Below are 24,230 nucleotides of genomic sequence, written 5' to 3'. Positions count from 1 at the left end.
TTGAGACAGCATCTTGCTCTGTTGATCATAGCTCACTGTCGCCTCAACATCCTGGGCTTAAGTAGTCCTCTCACCTCAGCCCCCTGAATAGCTGGGACTACAGGTGCATGTCACCATGCTTGGCTGATTTTTTTTGGTAGAGATGGGGTCCTACTATGTTGTCTAGGCCGTTCTTCAACTTCTGGGCTCAAACAATCCTCTCTCCTTGGCCTCCCAGAGTGCTAAGATTACAGGCATGAGCCACATACCTGACCTTAATAATGTTTTATATTAAAAGTTTCTTATTCAATTTATCATGTGGTTTCTGTCTTCTAATTGTACTTTGACTAATATATCAGGTTTATAAGTAGTACTTTCTCATAAGATTATTCTGAGGATTGAATGGGATAATATAAGCAATTTATTTAGAATAGTGCCTGTCATAGAGCAATTACTTTAGTGTTTATTAGAAATATTGGTAGGATCATCATCATCATAACTACCACTAGCTAAGAGTGACATTTCTACTTATTGTCCACAGGATGTTTCGTCTGAACTCACTTTCTGCTTTGGCAGAACTGGCTGTGGGTTCTCGATGGTACCATGGAGGATCACAGCCCATCCAGATCCGGCGAAGACTAATGATGGTGGCTTTCCTGGGAGCATCTGCAGTAACTGCAAGTACTGGTCTTTTGTGGAAGAGGTGAGTGTTATCCAACCATCTTGTTCTTGCATATACTTTTATTCTTCCAGTCATCTCTCTTGTCAGAAAGGAGTTGATTTCTGGCTTAACTCTGTATCAAAATTTCTTGCCCAGATCATTTGGTATTATGAATATTCATCTATGAAATAAGATGTTTCAAAGAATTCAACATGCTAAGGCAATACATAGGAAACACTGTGCTTCAAGGTCTGCCTGTCTCCTCTGCTAAACATTTTAAATAACGTGGTAGGGATAGCAATAGCAGCTTTAGAAAATGAATGGTTTCCGGCCAGGCGCAGTGACTCACGCCTGTAATCCTAGCACTTTGGGAGCCCAAGGTGGTCAGATCACTTGAGGTCAGGAGTTTGAGACCAGCTTGGCCAACATGGCAAAAACCCATCTCTACAAAAATACAAAAAATAGCCAGACACAGTGACGTGAGCCTGTAGTCCCAGCAACTTGGGAGGCTGAGGCAGGAGAATTGTTTGAACCTGGGAGTCAGGTGGAGGTTGCAGTAAGCCAAGATTGTGCCACTGCATTCCAACCTGGGTGACAGAGCAAAACTGTCTCAGAAAAAAAGAAAAAAAAAAAAAAAAGAAAATGAATGCTTTCTGAGACTTCACAACTTGGCGACCCTGTGAAATTAACTAAGGAACCTTGGTACTTTAGTGTCCCTGATAGTTTTTTTCACTAGTTATGGAAACTTCCTTGGAGAGAAGAGAAAATGTAGCGAGCCACGGTCTTCTCTTTCTTAAAATACATAGGTACTGTTTTTCTGATTCTGTCACTCTGTTTTTTATTTTTGTTTGTTTGTTTTTTGAGATGGAGTCTTGCTCTGTCGCCCAGGCTGGAGTGTAGTGGCACAATCTCAGCTTATTGCAACCTCTGCCTCTGGGTTCAAGCAATTCTCAGCCTCCCATGTAGCTGGGATTACAGGTGTGTACCACCATGCCTGGCTAAGTTTTTTTTTTTTTTTTTTTTTTGGTATTTTTAGTAGAGATGGGGTTTCACCATGTTGGTTAGGCTGATCTCGAACTCCTGGGGTCAAGTGACATGACCACCTCAGCTTCCTAAAGTGTTGGGATTACAGGCATGAGCCACCATGCCCAGCCTCTAGGGCTAATTTAGCCCTATTAATATAGGATGATCTTTCTGGGATGTTATTAAATGCCTTAGGTGTTCCGTGAGGTTCCTCTAGTCTGACTTGGTAGAGCTTGATTGTTTTCTCTTGTGAACTCTGGAAATTGACTGGCCTGTGGCTCCTTGGCAATTATTTTGTGTAGTTTCATCCTAAAGAATGCACTGCTTAGTGTTGACTCAATACTCAAGAGTGTTCCATATACATTTTTAGAGCTCTTTCTCTGTGTGACTTTTTCCTCTTGAGTCCTCTGCCTCACCAATTCCAGGCACCTCAGGTTTTCTAAACTTTGATCTCTGTCACCTTAATTTAGCAAGATCACTATATTTGGCTTGGGATCCTCTTTGTGGTCTAGAAAATGTTTCCAGACAGAAATTCTGGGCAATTATAGGCCTCCATTTTTCTTTTTCTTTTTCTTTCCCTTTTTTTTTTTTTTTTTTTGTGAGATGGAGTTTCACTCTGTCACCTAGGCTGGAGCGCATTGGTGCAATCTTGGCTCACTACAACCTCTGCCCCCCAGGTTCAAGAGATTCTCTTGCCCCAGCTTCTCGACTAGCTGGGACCAGGCAAGCACCACCAAACCCGGTTAACTTTTGTATTTTTAGTAGAGATGCGGTTTTACCATGTAGGCCAGGCAGGTCTCGAACTCCTGACCTCAAGTGATCCACGCACCTCGGCCTCCCAAAGTGCTGGGATTACAGGTGTGAGCCACTGCTCCTGGCCAGGCCTCCATTTTCTTAGAGAATTGCATACTGTGCAGTGTCTGAAAGCAATCATTTGATATATTTTGTTCAATTTTCTGTATTTTTGCCCTGGTGGAAAGTCAAATCTATTACAGTTTGCTCCATTATGGCTGTAAGCAAAAGTCTTCTTTTTGTACATCATTGTATTTCATCAATTCTGTAATATTTAATTAATTTTAGTATTATATCATTACAGCAGTGGCTTCAACTACCAGAAATACTTGTATTATTTTTTTAAAAAGAAATACTTGTATTATTTTGAGCCCCTATTTCTTCTTTATTTTTTATTTATTTATTTTTTTTGAGACGGAGTCTCGCCCTGTCGCCCAGGCTGGAGTGCAGTGGCCGGATCTCAGCTCACTGCAAGCTCCGCCTCCCAGGTTTACGCCATTCTCCTGCCTCAGCCTCCCGAGTAGCTGGGACTACAGGCGCCCGCCACCTCGCCCGGCTAGTGTTTTGTATTTTTTTTTAGTAGAGGCGGGGTTTCACCGGGTTAGCCAGGATGGTCTCGATCTCCTGACCTCGTGATCTGCCCATCTCGGCCTCCCAAAGTGCTGGAATTACAGGCTTGAGCCACTGCGCCTGGCCTCTTCTTTATTTATGTTCCTTTTTATTGTAGTGAAAGAAGCATTTTTTTAAACCATTTTTTTTCTAAAGACCTTGATATTCCACCCTTTCAGTTACAGTTGGGACAAGGGGAGGATGAGAATGGGAAGAGTTGGAGTGAGATGAAGAACGAGGAGGGGCTCTATGGCTGGAAGTCTAGTCCATTTAGTTGTTGTGCTGGAAGGGCTCATTGTCTCTGGTTTCAGTGAGAAGATGTGTGGATGAGGGCTTCTGTCACATGTCTTCACCGTTTTAAAATATGCAATTCAGTAGTTTAAAGTGTATTCACATCATTGTGAAACAGATCTCCAGAATGTTTTCATCTTGCAAAACTGAAACTCTACTCATTCAAGAGCAACTTCCTTGCTTCCCCTTCCCTCAGCCCATGGTAACCCCCATTCTACTTTCTGTTTCTGTAAATTTAAATATTCCAGGTAACTCATGTAAGTGAAGTCATACAATATTTGTGGTTTTGTGACTGGTTTATTTCACTTAGCATAATGCCCTCAAGATTCATCCATGTTGTAGCTTGTGAGAGGATTTCTTTCCCTTTTAAGGCTGAAAAATATTCCATTATATGTATATACCACATTTCGTTTATTCATCTGCCAATGGACTTACGAGTTGTTTCCACCTTTCAACTATTGTGCATAGTGCTGCTGTGAACATGGATGTGCAGATATTTCTTTGAGACCCTTTCATTTCTTTGGGATATATACTCAGAGATCATGTGGAAGTTCTATTTAATATTTTTTGAGGAACTTCTTCATGTAGAATATTTGACAAATTTCGTTGCTGTTGCTCTGCTAAGCTGTATCTGTTTGCTTATTTGGCTAATATGATGGACATTCAGTATTAATCCAGATTTCTTTTTTGCATATCCAGGGCCCATGCAGAATCTCCACCATGTGTAGACAACCTAAAAAGTGACATTGGTGATAAAGGGAAGAATAAAGATGAAGGGGATGTTTGTAACCATGAAAAAAAGACTGCAGATCTTGCGCCTCATCCAGAAGAGAAAAAGAAGAAACGTTCTGGATTCAGAGACAGAAAAGTATGAAGCATAGTCTTACAAGTTGATCAGAAGTATATCCTAAAGTAGAATAACGCAGTTCAATCTTTTTAATCATATGTTTCAGATGGTTAATGTTCACTTTCAAGTTAACACTTCTTTGCTATTTTCCATCATGTTCTAAGCCAAAAGTACTCTTGGAATGTGAAGTTAAAGGAGGTAGTTAAAAGGGTCTAGGACCAATAACCGCGATTAGCATATTTTTTCTTAGTTCTTTCAGTTCAGCAGCCTAAGGTGATTCTTTGTTTCTGGATCTTCCTGATGCTAAGTGTTATATACGTTAAGTTGAGTCTTTGTGGTATTTCTGATACCAAGTTGTAGAGAGAGAATAAAATCTCTTTGGAAATATAACTTCTAGAAGACCAAGTAACTTTGAGGACAGCACAAACTTCAAATGACTATCAAGATTTTATGTAATTAGACCCTGCGCGGTGGCTCATACCTATAATCCCAGCACTCTGGGAGGGAGAGGCGGGCAGATCACCTGAGGTCAGAAGTTCAAGACCAACCTGGCCAATGTAATGAAACCCTGTCTCTACTGAAAATACAAAAAGTAGCCTGGCATGGTGGCATGCACCTGTAGTCCTAGCTACTCAGGAGGCTGAGGCAGGAGAATTGCTTGAACCTGGGAGGTGGAGGTTGCAGTGAGCTGAGATTGTGCCACTGCACTTCAGCCTGGGTGGCAAAGCAAGACTCAGTCGCAAAAAAAAAAAAAAAAAAAAAAATTTATGTAATGAACACAACCTGCTGTTATATATATAGCTTTGCCTCAGTGAAGTTTCAGTTCCACTACAGCAGTTCCTATGATATCAGGTATTTGATTTCCTCTAACATGAGCAATGAACAATGAAAAGGATAGATTTCTTAGACATTTTGTATGTCAAGGTTAAAATTCAGGGAATTGCCTTCCATTGCTAAACTATAGCTAATAATGCAACAAGATAATTTGAGTTATTTCTGTATTTTGTGTGTGTGTGTGGTTTGTGTATTTGCAAGAAGAGTTCTTCTTTGTAAAATCTGGATCTTCTGTCTGGTTTCATCTGTTAGAGGAAGTTATTTTTTTATTTTTGGAGACAGAGTCTCCCTCTGTTGCCCAGACTAGAGTGCAGTGGCACAATCTTGGCTCACTGTAACCTCTGCCTCCTGGGTTCAAGCAATTCTCCTGCCTCAGCCTCCCAATAGCTGGGATTACAGGCGTGTACCACCATGCCCAGCTAATTTTTGTGTTTTTAGTAGAGATGGAGTTTCACCATGTTGGCTAGGCTGGCCTTGAACTCCTGACTTCAGGTGATCCACCTGCCTCGGCCTCCCACAGTGCTGGGTTTATAGGCATGAGCCACTGTGCCCAGCCTAGATGAAAGTATTAAATGTGTTTTCTCTATACCCAAATTCATGTCTGATTGAGGTGAATTTGAACAAAAGTTATGCATCACAAGTCAATTATCAAGTTTTATCAATGATCCTTGTTTTTCTGGCAGGATACATTTATTTACTCTTTTGCCCTGAGTGAATTCAAAGAAAGCACAACTTGACTCTGTGCCAGTAGTTTCATCTGCAGGCCAGTCACACTTTCCATTTTGCAAAATACAGCTAAAATGTCCCAAATAAACATTTATTTTGAACCTACTTCCATTTTCTACTCCTACTGTCCACTCAGCAGATGAGCATGTCTCATACTTCATAGAAAAAATTAAAACTATCAGTGTGATTTACTCAAATTCCAACCCTTATAGTTACAAAACCTATCTAATCTGTATTTGAAGTAATTCTTATTTCTTTCACTAACGTTTCAGAGGAAGAGCTGTCTTTTCCCTGTTCAAGGATAATTGTTTTAATGTCTTTCTGTATCTCTAATAATCTATTTCATCACTTATTCTGTCTTCATTCTGTTTTTTCAGTCATTCTTTGAATATTCATTCCTTTACATGATCTATATAGATATGTTAAGAATTTCTCTATTTATAATTTAAGAAATAATAAACCACATTTTTATGCCATAAGTTTTGTTTTTTGTTTGTTTGTTTGTTTTGAGACGGAGTCTTGGTCTGTTGCCCAGGCTGGAGTGTAGTGGTGTGATCTAGGCTCACTGCAACTTCTGCCTCCCGGATTCAAATGATTCTGATGCCTCAGCCTCCTGAGTAGCTGGGATTACAGATGCCCACCACCATGTCTGGCTAACTTTTGCATTTTCAATAGAAATGGGGTTTCACCATGTTAGCCAGGCTGATCTCGAACTCCTGAGCTCAGGTGATCTGCCCACCTTGGCCTCCCAAAGTGCTGGGATTATAGGCATGAGCCACTGTGCCTGGTTTATGTCATAAGTTTATTAAAAACTTATCTATTATCCTATGTAAATTCAAGGGTTTGTTTTATTTTTCAGAGATTGCACCTCTTAAAATGCTCTTCATATCTGTTTCATGGATGAATTAAAACATCCTTGTTTCTTAAACAGTTGGTGTCTTGCTATAAATAAATGTGCATAAAATCCAGATCCAGAGTACAAAGTCATTATAATTAGTAACCACCACTTATTTTCTACTGAAAATAGCATGTTCTTCCCTGAGCCCTCTTTATAGTGCCTCGTGCCTCCTGTGGACCGCAGAGGTTGTGAACCTCTGGATGCCCTGTTCCAGCGTGGTGCTATTGGAAGTTCAGTGAGAGGTGCATAGACCAAAGGCAAGAGAGATGGCAGCACCACACCAAGTCCTCCTTAAACTGCGTTTTTTAATCCCTTTTTTCTTCTCCATTTTGATCATGTATTTTTCTCTTGCTACTTTCCCATTCATTTTTTTCCCTCTGGTCTGGTCCTGTGATGTCTACATCAGCGGTCCCCAATGTTTTTGGCACCAGGGACTGGTTTTGTGGAAGATAATTTTCCTGCAGACCAGAGTGGGAGGGGATGGTTTGAGGAGAAACTGTTCCACTGCAGATCATCAAGCATTAGATTCTCATAACGCACACAACCTAGATCTCTTGCATGTGCAGTTCACAGTCGGGTTCGTGCTCCTATGAGAATCTAATGTTGCCGCTGATCTGACAGGAGGCAGAGCTTAGTCAGTCATGTTCCACTGCTGCTCACCTCCTGCTATGCAGCCTGGTTCCTAACAAGCCCCGGACCAGTACCAGTCCTCGGCCCGGGGCTGGGAACCCCTGCTCTATATGTTGTCCTTCACATTCTCACTTTTCTTTTTCTTTTAACTTTTTTCTTTTTAAAATGTTTATTTTTAAAAAAATTTATTCATTGTGAAGACGAGGTCTCACTATGTTGCCCTTGCTGGTTTCAAACTTCTGAGCTCAAGTGATCCTCCCACCTTGGCCTCCCAAAGTGCTAGGACTACAGGCATGAGCCACTGTGCCCAGCCCTCTCATTTTTCATTTATACTTTTGTTCTTTTATGTTCTCTTAATTTTTATGTAATATTTCAAATATTCAGAGAAAAAAGAGAATAATGTTTTTTATATTTATAAAATTATAGTCTATAGTTTATAAAATTACATAAGTTTTATAATTTTATAAACAACCAACACTCACTTTTGTCAAGTTTTAATATTGTATTTCTTCAGATTGTTTTTTAAAAAATAAATGAGTATTTAAAAATACATTGCTTTTATACTCCCCTTCAGTCCCTTTCCTCCCCCATCATCTTCCATCTTCTTCAGAGGTAAACTGGTATCCTAAATTTGCTTTTTTGTTTTTTGTGGGTTTTTTATTTTATTTTTTGGAGAGAGGGTCTTGGTCTCTCACATAGGCTGGAGTGCAGTGGTGCAATCATAGCTCACTGCAGCCTCGCACTCATGGGTTTAAGTAATATTGCTGCCTCGGCCTCTGCAATAGAGAGGACTAGAGGTGTGTGCCAACATGCCCAGCTCATTTGAAAAAATAAAATTTGTAGAGTCAGAGTCTTGCTCTGTCACCCAGGCTGGAATGCAATGGCACGATGAAAGCTCACTGCAGCCTCGAACTTCTGGGCTCAGGTAATTATCCTGCCTCAGCCCTATTAGCCAGAACTACAGGCATGCATCTCCATAAGCAGCTAATTTTTTTAAATTTTTTTTATAGAATGGGGACTTGCCCAGGCTAGTCTCAAACTCCTGGCTTTAAGAGATCATCCCGCTGCTGCCCCTTTTTGTTTTCATTTGTTTGTTTTGCTTAATTTTTCCTATTTAGTGTTTCAGTGGCTGCTTTCTCTCACCTGCTAGGTTTTTTTGTTCAGAAGTAGACCTTATATTTATAGCCTGTGCTTCATTGTATTGAAGATCCAGACACTGAGCCCAACAACCGTTTGGCAAAGGTTCTGGGGCAAAGCCTACAACTTCATTTCTTCCTACCATAGTATGTTTCTATGTAGTCTCTGATCCACAGAGATGGTGTCTTGTTTTGAATTGGTTATACCTTTAAAATTTTTCTCATCTTTAAGTTTACCAATGATTTTTATATTTTTAGAGCACAGGCTCAAAAACCAGAATTTTTTTTTTTTTTTTTTTTGAGACGGAGTCTCGCTCTGTTGCCCAGGCTGGAGTGCAGTGGCCGGATCTCGGCTCACTGCAAGCTCCGCCTCCCGGGTTCACGCCATTCTCCTGCCTCAGCCTCCAGAGTAGCTGGGACTACAGGCGCCCGCCACCTCGCCTGGCTAGTTTTTTGTATCTTTTAGTAGAGACGGGGTTTCATCGTGTTAGCCAGGATGGTCTCGATCTCCTGACCTCGTGATCCGCCCGTCTCGGCCCCCCAAAGTGCTAAGATTACAGGCTTGAGCCACCGCGCCCGGCCAAAAACCAGAAAATTCTAAGTGTATTGAAATCCCACCGTCGTTTCTGTACTTTTCATATATAAAATTGTTCTTTGAATTGTGAGATCCGTTTACAGAAACTGTTGCTGCTTTTTAGACTCTTGCTCAGTAAAGATCTGGTTTATTATTTTTATATTTCTGATAGCTTTGCTGGCATTGTTTTTTCTGAGCTATTTGTTTGATTGAGACTATGTTTAGTGGCATCTTCATTTTAAAAGGCCAAATTATTTAGTTCAGTTTGTTGTAATTTTAAAGTGATAGGAAAATATGAATATTAAAAGATGTAAAATGTGCTATATATGCCAAACAAAATGCTAAAGAAAGTAGGCTGCTGCTGGACACTCAACTCAGTTTACAAACAACAGAATGAATAGAAAAATGGAAGGAAACTATTGAGCATTTTCTGTGTGCCATAGTATATATTTATATGCATGCATCTATATATGTATGTGTATATATTTGTGTGAGTATATATGTAGACATACACTTATATACACATATATAGTTTATTGTGTGGAGAAATTTAGTAGCTTGTCTAAAATCATACAACTGGTTACTCATAGAGGCAGGCATAAAATTATAAAATTTATGTCTGTCTAATGTCAAAACTCTTGCTCCTTATTCTGCATTCTTTTAACATTATGTCTTCTGGTCACAGGACTTTGTTCATGGTTTAACCTTGGTCAGTTATTGTCATGGCATTTCAGTGATCTTAGGATTTCTAAATGTGATCTTGAGCCTTGATTTTTCACTGTATCCACTGTGGTGGAGATTGCTGGTTGTCCACTGAATGGGAGTAATTTGAACCACGTCTAAGCCTGACTCCTGAGTGATGTGAGCCACTACTAGGCCTGGCTCCTAAAGCCCCCACAGGGTTTTTCAATGCACTTTCCCCTTTTCCTGAGAGCTGGAATGGTGATGAGCTGAACTGACCTTGGAAGCCATATGTTGGCTGCCTTGAGCTTGAGTACATGAAGGAACTTATCAATTCCTGCCAACCAGGAATGTGCACTGTGGGTTGTATCTTAGGGAGAAAGACAATTTCATTTTATTGGAGATATTGTATTTTGAGGTGTATTTGTAGTAGCATTTTAACCTACCCTAACTAATATGCTTGTTTTAAAAGAAAGGCCAAGAATCAAGGCCATAGAGATTTTTCTTTCTTTTTTTTTTTTTTTTTTAGTTGGAGTCTTGCTCTGTCACCCAGGCTGGAGTGCAGTGGCGTGATCTCTGCTCACTGCATCCTCCACCTCCTGGGTTCAAGTGATTTTCCCTGCCTCAGCCTCCCAAATAGGTGGAATTACAGACACCCGCCACCATGCCTAGCTAATTTTTATATTTTTAGTAGAGACTGAGTTTTGCCATGTTGGCCAGGCTGGTCTCGAACTCCTGATTTCAGGTGATCCACCTGCCTTGCCTCCCAAAGTGCTGGGATTACAGGCACGAGCCACCATTGACCCAGCCAGATTTTTTCAACATGGGCAAAATATGTTGGAGAAGAAATTTTTACAGACATGCTTTTATCATCAATAAGATACAACAAATGAAAAAATACGTTCTTTAGTAATTTGGGGACTTATTTTGACCGACAGTTAAGAACGTTAATATGGGGCTGGGTATGGTGGCTCACGCCTGTAATCCCAGCACTATGGGAGGCCGAGGTGGGTGGATCACCTAAGCTCAGGAGTTTGAGACCAGCCTGACCAACCTGGTGAAATCCCATCTCTACTAAAAATACAGAATTAGGGCCGGGCGCGGTGGCTCAAGCCTGTAATCCCAGCACTTTGGGAGGCCGAGACAGGTGGATCACGAGGTCAGGAGATCGAGACCATCCTGGCTAACCCGGTGAAACCCCGTCTCTACTAAAAAATACAAAAATCTAGCCGGGCGAGGTGGCAGGCGCCTGTAGTCCCAGCTACTTGGGAGGCTGAGGCAGGAGAATGGCATGAACCCGGGAGGCGGAGCTTGCAGTGAGCTGAGATCCGGCCACTGCACACCAGCCTGGGCGACAGAGTGAGACTCCGTCTCAAAAAAAAAAAAAAAAAAAAATACAGAATTAGCCGGGCATGGTAGCACATGCCTGTAATCCCAGCTACTTGGGTGGCTGAGGCATGAGAATCACTTGAACCTGGGAGGTGGAGGTTGCAGTGAGCTGAGATCGTACCATTACACTCCAGCCTGGGCAACAAGAGTGAAACTCGATCTCAAAAGAAAAAAAAAAAAAGAATGTTAATATTGGAACTTATGTATATTATTACTATTACTGCCAAAAATTAATTTACTTTATTAATTTACTTTATGAGACTAGTGTCATAGAACTTGGAATTGCATAGAACCTTAAGAGGTCATCCTATGACAGATGTTCATTATTATGGGTGGCCAAAAATTGACTAGCAAAAGAGAGGGAGTCTCGAAAATGGAGGACAACTGTTAAGTTACAGATTAAGTTATGTCACCTCTTGAGAGAAAGTGTGCCGGCCACATGATATATTTACAACACCTTCCTGCCTGCTACCTTTTCCAGGTGTGGCCTCAGTCTCCATCCCATGCCTATGCATTATTTCTGAAATCAGGGCCCACAGGGATTTACTGTTACTCGCATTAACTTGGGCTCAAGACATTATATCCATGGTTTTCCTTGGGCATTCTACCAAAATTAAGCCATAAAACTGGTATCAGGACCAAGGGAAAATATGTCCCTTTTTTTTTTTTTTTTGAGACGGAGTCTTGCTCTGTCACCCAGGCTGGAGTGCAGTGGCGCGATCTCCACTGACTGCAAGCTCCACCTCCTGGGTTCACACCATTCTCCTGCCTCAGCCTCCCGAGTAACTGGGACTACAGGCGCCCGCCACCTCACCCGGCTAGTTTTTTGTATTTTTTAGTAGAGACGGGGTTTCACCGTGTTAGCCAGGATGGTCTTGATCTCCTGACCTCGTGATCCACCCGCCTCGGCCTCCCAAAGTGCTGGGATTACAGGCTTGAGCCACCACGCCCAGCCAATATGTCCCTTTTAACAATAGAAAGAGCCCATTCTTCCCTTATCCTCTCCTCTTATTTAATTTGTAAGCCAACTGAAACAGACAATTAAATATAGGCCTTTGAAACAGAGGCCTGTGGTGGTGATATGGACTACCGTGCAAGTAGAGGCATCAATTGCTCATCTCATCTAATCTTCCATCCATGGTCAAAAGATAGCTGATCCTTTGCAGGAATGTGGTTGGTGATGGGAACAGTGTAACTCCTCTTGGACCATCTATTAACTGTATGTGGTGTCATTCAAGGAGCAAGCCCAGGAGTAGTTTTAAAGCGCTGTTTGAGTGAGTGAGATACTCATCACAGTCAGTACTACCAACTTGGGTAGACTCATTCTTTTTATATTCTTTCCCCCTTGCTTCTGCCATTAAAAATGGAGGAGTGGTGACATTCACCACTGGTCTATATCACTTAAAGTTGTCAAATCACAGAAAAAATTAACTTTTTTCTTCCTTAAGATTTTTTTGTATAGTTATAACAATGTACTTTTCCTTTCTAAAGCTCAAGTTTCCAGCTGGGGCTTACTTTTTATTGGTTGGTCTGCTTTTTTGTTTTGTTTTGTGAAGTTCAGTAACAGTAAACTAGAAGGTGACAGCATTTTGTAAGCACAAGATTTTAAAATGATCCTTAGAGCCGCTCTTTCTTAGGGGAAATAATTATAATGATCTTCATGTTCTTCATCTTCCCCTTGCTGGGGAATTTTTTACTTCATTTTGAAATACTCTTACTATTCAGAGTTCTTCCTCACGAGTCTGATTTTATTGTTCAGTATCACGAAGAATGTCTGTTTTTTTTTTTTATTATTTGTTTTGTTTTGAGATAGAGTCTCTCTCTGTCACCCAGGCTGGAGTGCAGTGGCACAATCTCAGCTCACTGCAACCTCTGCCTCCCAGGTTCGAGAGTCTCCTGCCTCAGCCTCGCCAGTAGCTGGGATTACAGGTGTGTACCACCACAACTACCTAATTTTTGTATTTTTAGTAGAGATGGGGTTTCACCAGGTTAGCCAGGCTGGTCTCGAACTCCTGACCTCAAGTGATCCACTCACCTTGGCCTCCCAAAGTGCTAGAATTACAGGCGTGAGCCACGGTGCCCAGCCAATGTCTGTATTTGAAAAAAATAATTGTTTTACTGTTGTTTTATACAGATATAGGAAACCTAAAATGATTTTTATAGTAACCATTTCTTTTTGTTCTTCATAGTTTTTTTACTCCAGTGTTTATTCCTAGACATATAGTTTAATCTTGCTTATTTTGTTTGATGATACATCTTTTTTTTTTTTTTTTTTTTTTTTTTTTTTGAGACGGAGTCTCACGCTGTTGCCCAGGCTGGAGTGCAGTGGCGCGATCTCGGCTCACTGCAAGCTCCGCCTCCTGGGTTCACGCCATTCTCCTGCCTCAGCCTCCTGAGTAGCTAGGACTACAGGCGCCCGCCATCGCGCCCGGCTAATTTTTTGTATTTTTAGTAGAGACGGGGTTTCACTGTGGTCTCGATCTCCTGACCTTGTGATCCGCCCGCCTCGGCCTCCCAAAGTGCTGGGATTACAGGCTTGAGCCACCGCGCCCGGCCGATGATACATCTTTAAAGCGTCTTAATCTACAGGTGACAGAATGCAGGCCATTTAGCCTATGAAGTTTCCTGGGCCTAGGTTTTACTGATGCTTATTCTCAGTGCAATTCAACGTGTTCCACTTTTCTCTGTATTACCTAAATATTGGCATCTGAATTCTGAGGCTTGATCAGACTCAGTTTTGATCCTTGCAGCCTAGTGGTGGTATTATGTTATTTTACCATAAGACACCTAATGTCTAGTTGCTTTTCTTTTTGCAGTATTGACAGCTATTGATGTTCATTGCCTATATCTGTTAATTCATTGAAGTTGCAAAATGATATTCTAATTTTATCAAATCTTTTTCATTTATTAATTGGAATATTTTATAAACAGACACTATCCCTCATCTACTATTTGATTATAAATTCTCTTTGGCTACTCTTTGATGCAGTTCATATAGGAAAAATAATGCCCAAATTTTGATCCAATTAAGTCTAGCAGTGTTATTGAAGACAAGTGTCTTAATAATGCTCAAGAAAGTCTTGTAAGTGATTGAATGAACGATCATAATTCTCTTAGTATATCTTTCCTCAGGCTAAACATCTCAAAATCCTTCAACAGTTTTCTCTATATCTCTGCTTCCAAGCCTTTGTTATCTTGGATGCTATATTCCGAACTATTTATATGATAGTTTGTTCTTCCTTTTAACCAGGCTAAGATACAATGCTAAGTGAAAAAAAGCAAAATATATACCATACAATAGGTCTATACTAAATTCTACCAATGTGGGAGTATACTAAGTCTGTTACTTTCCTTGACTTATTATTTCAAAAACGAATCTGATTTTGTCTTAAATTGTTGATTTTTAAGTTCTTATTTTTCTGCCTTTGTGTATATGATTGACTTAACATTTTAGTTCACGAAGTCCTCATTGGTAGTAATTGCTACTCATATGCCCCAAATATTCCAAATGATTTCTTTTTTGTTGTTGTTATTCAGAGGAATAACAAGAATACAGATGGCCTAAAGAAAGGTATTTCTGGCTGGGCACGGTGGCTCACGCTTGTAATCCCAGCACTTTGGGAGGCCGAGGTGAGCGGATCATGAGGTCTGGAGATCAAGACCATCCTGGCTAACACAGTGAAACCTCAACCTCTACTAAAAACACAAGAAATTAGCCGGGCGTGGTGGTGGGTGCCTGTAGTCCCAGCTACTCTGGAGGCTGAGGCAGGAGAATGGCGTGAACCCGGGAGGCAGAGCTTCCAGTGAGCCGAGATTGTGCACTCCAGCCTGGGTGACAGAGTGAGACTCCGTCTCAAAAAAAAAAAAAAAAGGTATTTCTGTAGCCATTATTTCCCAGCGGACAGTTGTTGTGTAATATAAAATGCCTTTAAAACTTGTAGCTATGTCTCAAGGCTGCTGAGAGGTTGCAAAACTCTTCAGTGTGTTCGCCATATGCTCAATCTTTTGATAAAGTCTCCTGTGAAATCTATTCAGATTGTATTACAAGTTAGCATTGAAAAAATTCCTGTCATATGTGGTTACAAGTCTGCAGTCTTTTCTCAGTTGCTAAAAGCACATGTGGTAGTGGAATTAAGAGCCTTGTTAAACAGCTGCTGCCAATGACCTCAAAGTGACATCTAGCCAGGACTGACAGTTATAGTAATTGCTATGTTAATGTGCAAATTTAAAACATCAATAAAGGCCTGGTGCGGTGGCTCACTCCTGTAATCCCCAGTACTTTGGGAGGCTGAGGCAGGTGGATCATTTGAAGTCAGGAGTTCGAGACCAGCCTGGCTAACATGGTGAAGCCGTCTCTAGTAAAAATACAAAAAATTATCCAGGTGTGGTGGCGGGCGCCCGTAATCCAAGCTACTTGGGAGGCTGAGGCAGGAGAATTGATTGAACCCAGAGACGAGGGTTGCAGTGAGCCAAGATCAAACCATTGCACTCCAGCCTGGGCAACAAGAACAAAACTCCATCTCAAAAAAATAACAATAATAAAATAAAATAAAACATCAATAAAGTTTTTCTTAACATTGGTAAATTACTTCATGACATGGAACTGATGAGATTATAGGTTTTATTGCCTTGACACATTTTCTAGCCAGTTATTTATAAGATATTATTTATTGTTGGCTATTTCAACATGTAAAATTCAGGTATGAGATACATTTTTTTCACTTAAATATTATGTGGCTGGCATAGTATTTTGTATGTTCCATGTACAGAATGGGGGCTTATATACCAGATAAGGGAATTAACTTTCATATTAATTTGACAGCCTTTTAGTTAAATATATGCCATACTTGATTTTGTTGCTATGCCAACATTTGCTTGTGTGATTCTCAACTTTGCTGCTTTCTAAATATGGCATATGTAAAGGATCTCTGGCAATTTGCTTAATTTTATAATCAAAAGTCTGTTGCTTCAGACCTGTTAATAATTGAATTTCCATCATATGTAATTTTATTTTTCTATGCCTTCATTTAATGTATTTTGTCTTTGAAGACCTACTAGCTTTTGAAACCTATGAAATCTAAAGTCTGTTTTGTTTCAGGAATTAGGAAATTGCATAGAAGTAGAAACTGTAAAATCAATCCCTTTGTAAAAACTTGGTATTTAGGCCAGGCACAATGGCTACTGCCTGTAATCCCAGTGCTTTGGGAGGCCATGACGGAAGGATCACTTGAGTCCAGAAGTTTGAGGCCAGCCTGGACAATGTGGCGAGATCTTCTCTCTATAAAAATAAAGATAATTTTTAAAAAAGAGAGTGTTAAAAAAATCTTCTGGGAAAAGGATTGTAAAAAATAGAAAAAAAGACTTGGTATTTAAGAACCTATAGGTTGGCATATATATGGCATTGTACCCTATTACTGAAATCTGAAATTTCTTACGACATTTAAAAATTTTGCAGGCCGGGCGCGGTGGCTCAAGCCTGTAATCCCAGCACTTTGGGAGGCCGAGACGGGCGGATCACGAGGTCAGGAGATCGAGACTATCCTGGCTAACTTGGTGAAACCCCGTCTCTACTAAAAAATACAAAAAACTAGCCGGGCGAGGTGGCGGGCGCCTGTAGTCCCAGCTACTCAGGAGGCTGAGGCAGGAGAATAGTGTAAACCCGGGAGGTGTAGCTTGCAGTGAGCTGAGATCCGGCCACTGCACTCCAGCCTGGGCGACAAAGAGAGACTCCGTCTCAAAAAAAAAAAAAAAAAAATTTTTGCTAGCCTTCAGTGATTTAAGACATTAGAGAATTCTTCAAAAAAAGTTTTAAACCAAAGTTACATGAGCATTGCCTCAACTGGAATATGAATGGTATATTGCAAGAAATAAAAAATTCCAATAATATTAAATATTTTTGATGTTCATTTGTAATTTAAAAAACTAAGTCTAGAAAAAAAGATAGCATTTCTTCCCAAAATAAGATGGAAAATATATGAGAATTGATGAGCAGTGATGATAAGAATGTATGAGCCTATGCGCATGGCTTAATATAGTAACACTTTCTAAATTTCTAACTTTAGGTGATGGAATATGAGAATAGGATTCGAGCCTACTCCACACCAGACAAAATCTTCCGATATTTTGCCACCTTGAAAGTCATCAATGAGCCTGGTGAAGCAGAAGTGTTTATGACGCCAGAAGATTTTGTGCGATCCATAACACCCAATGAAAAACAACCAGAGCGTAAGTTGCTAAAGTGAAATATAAGATTGTGATATTTATTTTTTATAAGCTACTTTGTCTCTTTCTACATAGTACTGAAATCTTCCAGGTCCTTGTAATAATGTTATGAACAGTATGCTTATTGAATATCAGGCACTGTGCTAGGCTTTAGGAGCACAAAAGAGAAGCCTGCAGTCTAATGTGGCAATCTGCAACCAGGGTAAGAGGTGAAGGAGATTGTGCCCCTCTGGTTGAGATTCATTGCCTGTAATTAGATTGTTCCTGAAGGCAATACATTACATATATAACTGCTATCAAGTCACTCTTTAGTGAGGAAAACTAGAAAACATATGGAGTATGAAATTAACACACTTTTAAACAACCAGTAGATCAAATACATAATCACAAAGGAAGTTAGAAAATGCTTTCAGTTGGATGAAAAGGAATACAGAACCTCCAAAAACTTATGCAGTACCACAAAAGCAGTGCTCAGAGGGAAATTTATAGTTATAAACACCTACATTTAAAAAGAAGAATGATCTAATCAATATTCTAACTTTCACACACATAAAACAAGGTTATATATTGATTGGTTGTGAAAATGTTGTGACCATAGGCTCAAAGGAGCTTAACCCTGAATTTCCCCAAGAGCAATAGGTTGATATTCACTAATTCATTGTCCACAGTGACCGTACAGAACATAACTACAAATAGCAAGAATTGATTGTACAGTCATGGGCCACTTAATGATGAGGATATGTTCTGAGTAATGTGTCCTTAGGTATTTCGTTATTGTGCAAACATCATGAAGTACTTAATACAAATCTAGATGGTATAACCTACTACACATCTAGACTATATGGTATAGCCTCTTGTTCCTAGGCTATAAACCTGTATGGCATGTTACGGTACTGAATACAGTAGGCAATTGTAACACAGTGGTAAGTAATTGTATATCCAAACATATCTAAACATATAAAAGATAGAAAATAGTGCACCTGTAGACTTTATAAGCGTTGTACACTTAGACTACACTAAATTTATTTTAAAAATAAAATAGTTGTACTATGACGTTACTATTGTTATAAAGTCACTAGGCAATAGGAATTTTTAGCTCAGTTATAATTTTATGGGACCACCACTGTAGATTAGTCCTTTGTTGACTAAAACATCGTTAAGCAGCACATGACTGTATATGGTATAGGAGTAGGATATAAAGAAACTAGTTCTTTTTTTTTTGAAATGGAGTTTCACTCTTGTCACCCAGGCTGGAATACAATGGCGCAATCTCAGCTCACTGCAATCTCCGCCTCCTGGGTTCAAGTGATTCTCCAGCCTTGATTCCTGAGTAGCTGGGATTACAGGCATGTGCCACCATGCCCAGCTAATTTTGTATTTTTTAGTAGAGGATGGGGTCTGGCCATGTTGGCCAGGCTGATCTCAAACCCCTGACCTCAGGTGATCCACCTGCCTCAGCCTCCCAAAGTGATGAGATGACAGGTGTGACCCACTGCACCCGGCTAAGAATCTAATTCTTTAGAGAGTATATAGGAAGACATCCTAAATGGAGTACTATTTGAGTTGGGTTTTGAAAAATGAATAATAGCTCATTATATATAGGAGAAAGAAAAGGCCGGGCGCAGTGGCTCAAGCCTGTAATCCCAGTACTTTGGGAGGCTGAGGCGGGCGGATCACAAGGTCAGGAGATCGAGACCACAGTGAAACCCCGTCTCTACTAAAAATACAAAAAATTAGCCGGGCGCGGTGGCGGGCGCCTGTAGTCCCAGCTACTCAGGAGGCTGAGGCAGGAGAATGGCGGGAACCCGGGAGGCGGAGCTTGCAGTGAGCCGAGATCGCGCCACTGCACTCCAGCCTGGGCAACAGCGTGAGACTCTGTCTCAAAAAAAAAAAAAAGAAAAAAAAGAAAAGACATCATTCAGAGTGAGTAAATTGTGTGGTCAAAAATACAGACAGATGGGCTAGGTGCTGTGGCTCATGCCTGTAATCCCAACCCTTTGGGAGGCTGACGCAGATGGATTATTTGAGCTCAGGAGTTGAAGACCAGCCTGGGCAACATGGCGAAACTCCATCTCTACGAAAAATAAAAACATTAGCTAGGCATGGTGGTGCGTGCCTGTAGTCCCAGCTACTTGGGAGGAAGAGGTGGGACGATGGCTTGAGCCTGGGAGGTGGGTGTTGCAGTGTGCCGAGATGACACCACTGCACCCAAGCCTGGGCAATAGAGCCAGACCCTGTCTCCAAAAAAAAAAAAAAAAAAAAAACCAGACACATGAAATAACGAAGTGAGCTTAGGGAACCAAAAACATTTATGTCATTTTCTAACCAGAAAATTCATAATATTTTGCCCACATTATTAATATTCACATATCTCTAGATCAAATAAAAAACTATGTAGAACCATCACCCCTCCAAAATGTATGAAATTTGCTATTTAAATTTTTTGGTTGTTGGCGGGGTGCAGTAGCTCATGTCTGTAATCCCAGCACTTTGGGAGGCTGAGGCAGGCAGATCTCTTGAGATTAGGCATTAGAGACCAGCCTGGCCAACATGGCACAACCCTGTCTCTAATAAAACTATAAAAATTAGCTGGGTATGGTGGTGCACACCTGTAATCCCAGCTACTCGGGAGGCTGAGGCAGGAGAATTGCTTGAACCCAGGAGGCGGAAGTTGCAGTGAGCCAAGACTATGCCATTGCACTCTAGCCTGGGTGACAGAGTGAGACGCTGTCTCAGAAGGAGAGAGAAAGAGAGAGAGAGAAAGAGGGAGATAGAAAGAGAGAGAAATAAAAATAAAATTTTTGGTTGTGGAAATTTTCAAACCTGAAAAGTAGAAAATGTAATCAACCCATGTGCACACATCACTTAGCTTCAACAATTATAACACATGGCCAATCTTGTTTCTTCTATAACCTCTCTTACTTCCTTTCCTCACCCCAGATTGTTTTAAAGCCAATTCAAGACATGTAGACAACCTGTAAATACTTTTGCATGTGTCTCTAAAGTATGAGAACTTTAAAAACAATAATACTTTTTAAATAAGTGCATTTAAAAACAGGCAGCAGTTATTCCTTAATAGCAAATATCCAGGCACTGTTCACATTTTCCTATCTAAAAAATAACTGTTAGAGTTGGTTTGTTTAAATTAACCTCTACACTGCATTTGATTGATATGTCTCTTCAGTCTTTTATCTACCATTTTTTTTCACTTTTGTGTTTTTTTATTGCCATTTATGTGAGACATATTTTATGCCTCGTCTCACATTTCTCAGCCCACCTTTTTGCTCAGGTTGCTGCTGCAGCAGTTAGTTGTACAGTGTTGCAGCCTGACAGGACAAAGCCTCAGCTATGTTGTGTATCTGTTGCTTTCTCCTATAGGGCATCTCTGCTGCTATAGCATGGGGCACCTGTAGGAGCATACTCAACCATGTTGGCACATGCACACATTTGGAGATACAAAAGCATTAACACTTACTGCTGAGAATTGGTGGATACCCTCTTCTCCATTGTCTTGGATGATCAATTCTGATATACAGACTATATGGTTTCTCAGATGGGCCAAGGGGAGTTGAGCTCTGGTTGTCTACAGTGGTAGTCAACTTAATAACATACCTTTGAATTGGCTTTTTCTGCTGACCTGTTTCACGTTTCTTAGTCCTTCCACACTGATACCTTGCTTTTAAGGAAACCAAACTAGACACCATTTATTTATGGAAGAATGTAGGTCATTTGTATTATAGAATTTCCCACATTCTGGATTTTACTGATTGCATCCATAAGGTGTTGTTTAACATGTTTCTCTATCCTTTGTGTTTCACCCATATATAAAATACATAGAAAGTAACTGAAGAATGAATATACCAAAGTGTTAACTCTGTGCATGTTGAAATTATCAGAAATTATTCTTCTTTGTATGTTTCTTTATTTTCTAATAGACTTTATATATATACGTGATTCATTCAACATGTATTGATTGATAGTGATGAGTTAGAGAACATTCTAGGTGCAGGAAATACAGTAATTAATAAAATGGACAAAAAGTCCTGCCCTCATAAATAATCTTTTATAATTAGAAAGAAATTAAAGGTATATAAAACTTCTCATTAATTGCATTGAGCTTTTAATTTAGAGCATTGGCTGGGCACTGTGGCTCAAGCCTGCAATCCTAGCACTTTGGGAGGCTATGGCAGGAGGATCACTTGAGACCAGGAGTTCAAGACCAGCTTGAGCAACACAGCAAGACCCTGTCTCTATAAAAATAAAAGTAAAAAAATTAGCCAAGCGTGGTGGCTTGTGCCTATAGTCTTAGCTACTTGGGAGGCTGAGGTGGAGGGATCACTTGAACCCAGGGTTTGAGGTTACAGTGGGCTATGATCATGCCTCTGTACTCCAGCCTGGGCGACAGTGTGAGACCCTGTCTCAATAATAATAATAATAATAATAAATTTAGATTCCTTTAAATTAGTTTCAGCACCTTGTTTTGTGATACTGAAGGAAGAAAGTAAATAAAGCTTGCATGGGCCAGGCGTGGTGGCTCATGCCTGTAATCCCAGCACTTTGGGAGGCCAAGACAGGCAGATCACAAGGTCAGGAGATCAAGACCGTCCTGGCTAACATGGTGAAACCCCATCTCCACTAAAAATACAAAAAAGAAAGCTTGCATGTAGATAAAAATCTTATTTGTGTTGAGAAAAACTTTAGATAAAATTTAACTGAGTTTAATTGAGCAAAGAACAATTGGCAAATCAGGCAGCCCCCAAACCAGAATAGGTTCAGAGAGCCTCCAGTGTAGCCACATGGTGGAAGATTTATGGACAGAAAAAGGAAAGTGACGGACAGAAGATGGAAGTAAGATACAGAAGCGGCCAGATTAGTTACAGCTTGGAGTGTCCCTTATTTGAACGTGGTTTGAATGATTGGCTGCAACTTGATGATTGGCACAAGAGTATGTTACACATATGCAGTGAGGTTACAGTTCACTATGTACAGAGGAAGCTTTAGGCTGAACTTAAAATATATAAGGAGGCAGCTTTAGTCTAAACTTAATTGAACAATTCCCCTCTTTTGGTCATCTCAATGGAGAGATTGACCGAAACTGTAGTCATTGATGTCACTCTGTCATCACTGTAAATGTACTGATTTGGTCTCAAATCTCACTGGGAGATAGCACGACATGGAATCTGTAAGTTGGGAACAGGACTTCAGGTTATTTTTTGTAAGTGTTAGAGTAGAGGGGACTTTCTTATGCTGGAATCTCCTATTTTCAGGAGTAAGACAAAAACTGGTCTGTTTTAGGACCCATTTGCTTCCTTAAATTTGTCGTATTTAGTGTGAGAGACTCCGTTTTGGTTTGGTTCGATCTGCTAGAGCCTAGTGTACAAGCTCAGTCCACGACCATGGCCTCCCATAATTTTGTTTTAAAATTCCCCCTTTTTAGTCAAGTTCTCACTTAAGTGAGAGTGTGTCCAAAACTTAAGGCCTTAGAGCCACTCTGTTACCATCATTTTGGGTTTCTAGTCTCAGCATGTAATTCATAGTTTTACAACATCCTCAGGGTCACACATTTCTTTGAGTGTTTGTCATTCCAGTCAAAGAGAAACCATTTGACATTCTAGAGATGGCTGGATGCATACCTTTAAGTGTTTGAGAGAGTACAGTGTACCAGTCATATGGTTTGGCTCTGCGTCCCGACCCAAATCTCATTGTGAATTGTAATCCCAACATGTTGCGGGAGGGGCATGATGGGAGGTGATTGAATCATGGGGGCGGACTTCCCACTTGCTGTTCTCATTATAGTGAGTGAGTTCTCATGAAAGCTGATGATTTTAAAGTGTGTGGCACCTTCCCCCTTTGCTGTCTTTCTCTTCTGTCACCATGTGAAGAAGGTCCTTGCTTCCCCTTCACCTTCCACCATGATTGTAAGTTTCCTGAGGCCTCCCAGTCATGCTTCCTGTTAAGCCTGTAGAACTATGTGTCAATTAAACCTCTTCATAAATTACCCAGTCTCAGGTAGTTCTTTATAGCAATGTGAGAATGAACTAATACAGCCAGGGAGACTACTATTATGACTCTCAGGAGGATAATACCAAGAGTTTGGTCCCCTTGATCAAATCAACTAAAATCAAATAGATCAAAGAATGAGCTAGATAAAGAATCTACTTGTTTCAGCCAAGCAGCCTGTTTATTAATCCCCTACAACTGAATATAATACCTGATATATTCTTCCATATGCAACCAGAAGTGTCAGCAACTGCACAGATATTTCTGTTTAGCTGGTAAGTAATCTATAGCAATTTTATTTTTTAGCACAACTTTAGCAAGAGAATTTAAAATCTGTTGTGTAACTTCAGCCTTTGCAGTAGAATCTGCTATAGAGCGTATTTTGAGGGATAAATTTCTAATAATTGCCTCTTTTACTCCAAACCATGGAAAAAGAGACCTGAGAAATGAAACCCATCCAGAAGAGTGAAGGCCTCCTGGCAATATTCTCTTTAGCCTATGCTGGTAATGTTCTCTTTAACCTATGATATAGATTAAGATAAATTGACCAGTGTTCTGTTTCTGAACAATTATGAAGCAACAGATGTTTTTTGCTCACATTGGCCATTTACCTTTTAATGCTTGTATTAGTCTGTTCTCACGCTGCTATGAAAAAATACCCGAGACTGGGTAATTTATAAAGAAAAGAGGTTTATTAGCCGGGCGAGGTGGCAGACACCTGTAACCCTAGGTACTCGGGAGGCTGAGGAAGGAGAAGCACTTGAACCTGGGAGATGGATGTTGCAGTGAGCCAGGATCACGCCACTGCACTCCAGCCTGGGTGACAGAGTGAGACTCTATTTCAGAAAAGAAGAAAAGAAAAGAGGTTTCATTGACTCAAAGTTCTGCATGGCTGGGGAGGCCTCAGAAAACTTATAATCATGACTGAAGGCACCTCT

The 24,230-nt window shown here is 40.4% G+C and overlaps 1 protein-coding gene across 3 annotated transcripts in view; it reads left to right on the top strand.

Annotated features, from left to right (window-relative positions):
* Positions 1–24,230, top strand: part of LOC105466042 (mitochondrial calcium uptake 1) — a 262,886-nt gene that overhangs the window by 60,250 nt on the left and 178,406 nt on the right. For all 3 annotated transcript variants that reach the window (XM_011714873.2, XM_011714868.2, XM_011714869.3), the window contains exons 2-4: positions 521–682; positions 4,055–4,223; positions 17,133–17,295. In XM_011714873.2, the coding sequence (XP_011713175.1) occupies positions 522–682; positions 4,055–4,223; positions 17,133–17,295 (493 nt within the window). In that variant the 5' untranslated portion in view covers position 521. The remainder of the gene's footprint in view (positions 1–520; positions 683–4,054; positions 4,224–17,132; positions 17,296–24,230) is intronic.

Source organism: Macaca nemestrina, chromosome 9 (genome assembly GCF_043159975.1).
Source record: "Macaca nemestrina isolate mMacNem1 chromosome 9, mMacNem.hap1, whole genome shotgun sequence".
NCBI classification, from domain to species: Eukaryota; Metazoa; Chordata; class Mammalia; order Primates; family Cercopithecidae; genus Macaca; species Macaca nemestrina.
The sequence above is the reverse complement of the archived record's forward strand: the minus strand, read 5'-3'. Positions and strand labels throughout refer to the sequence as shown.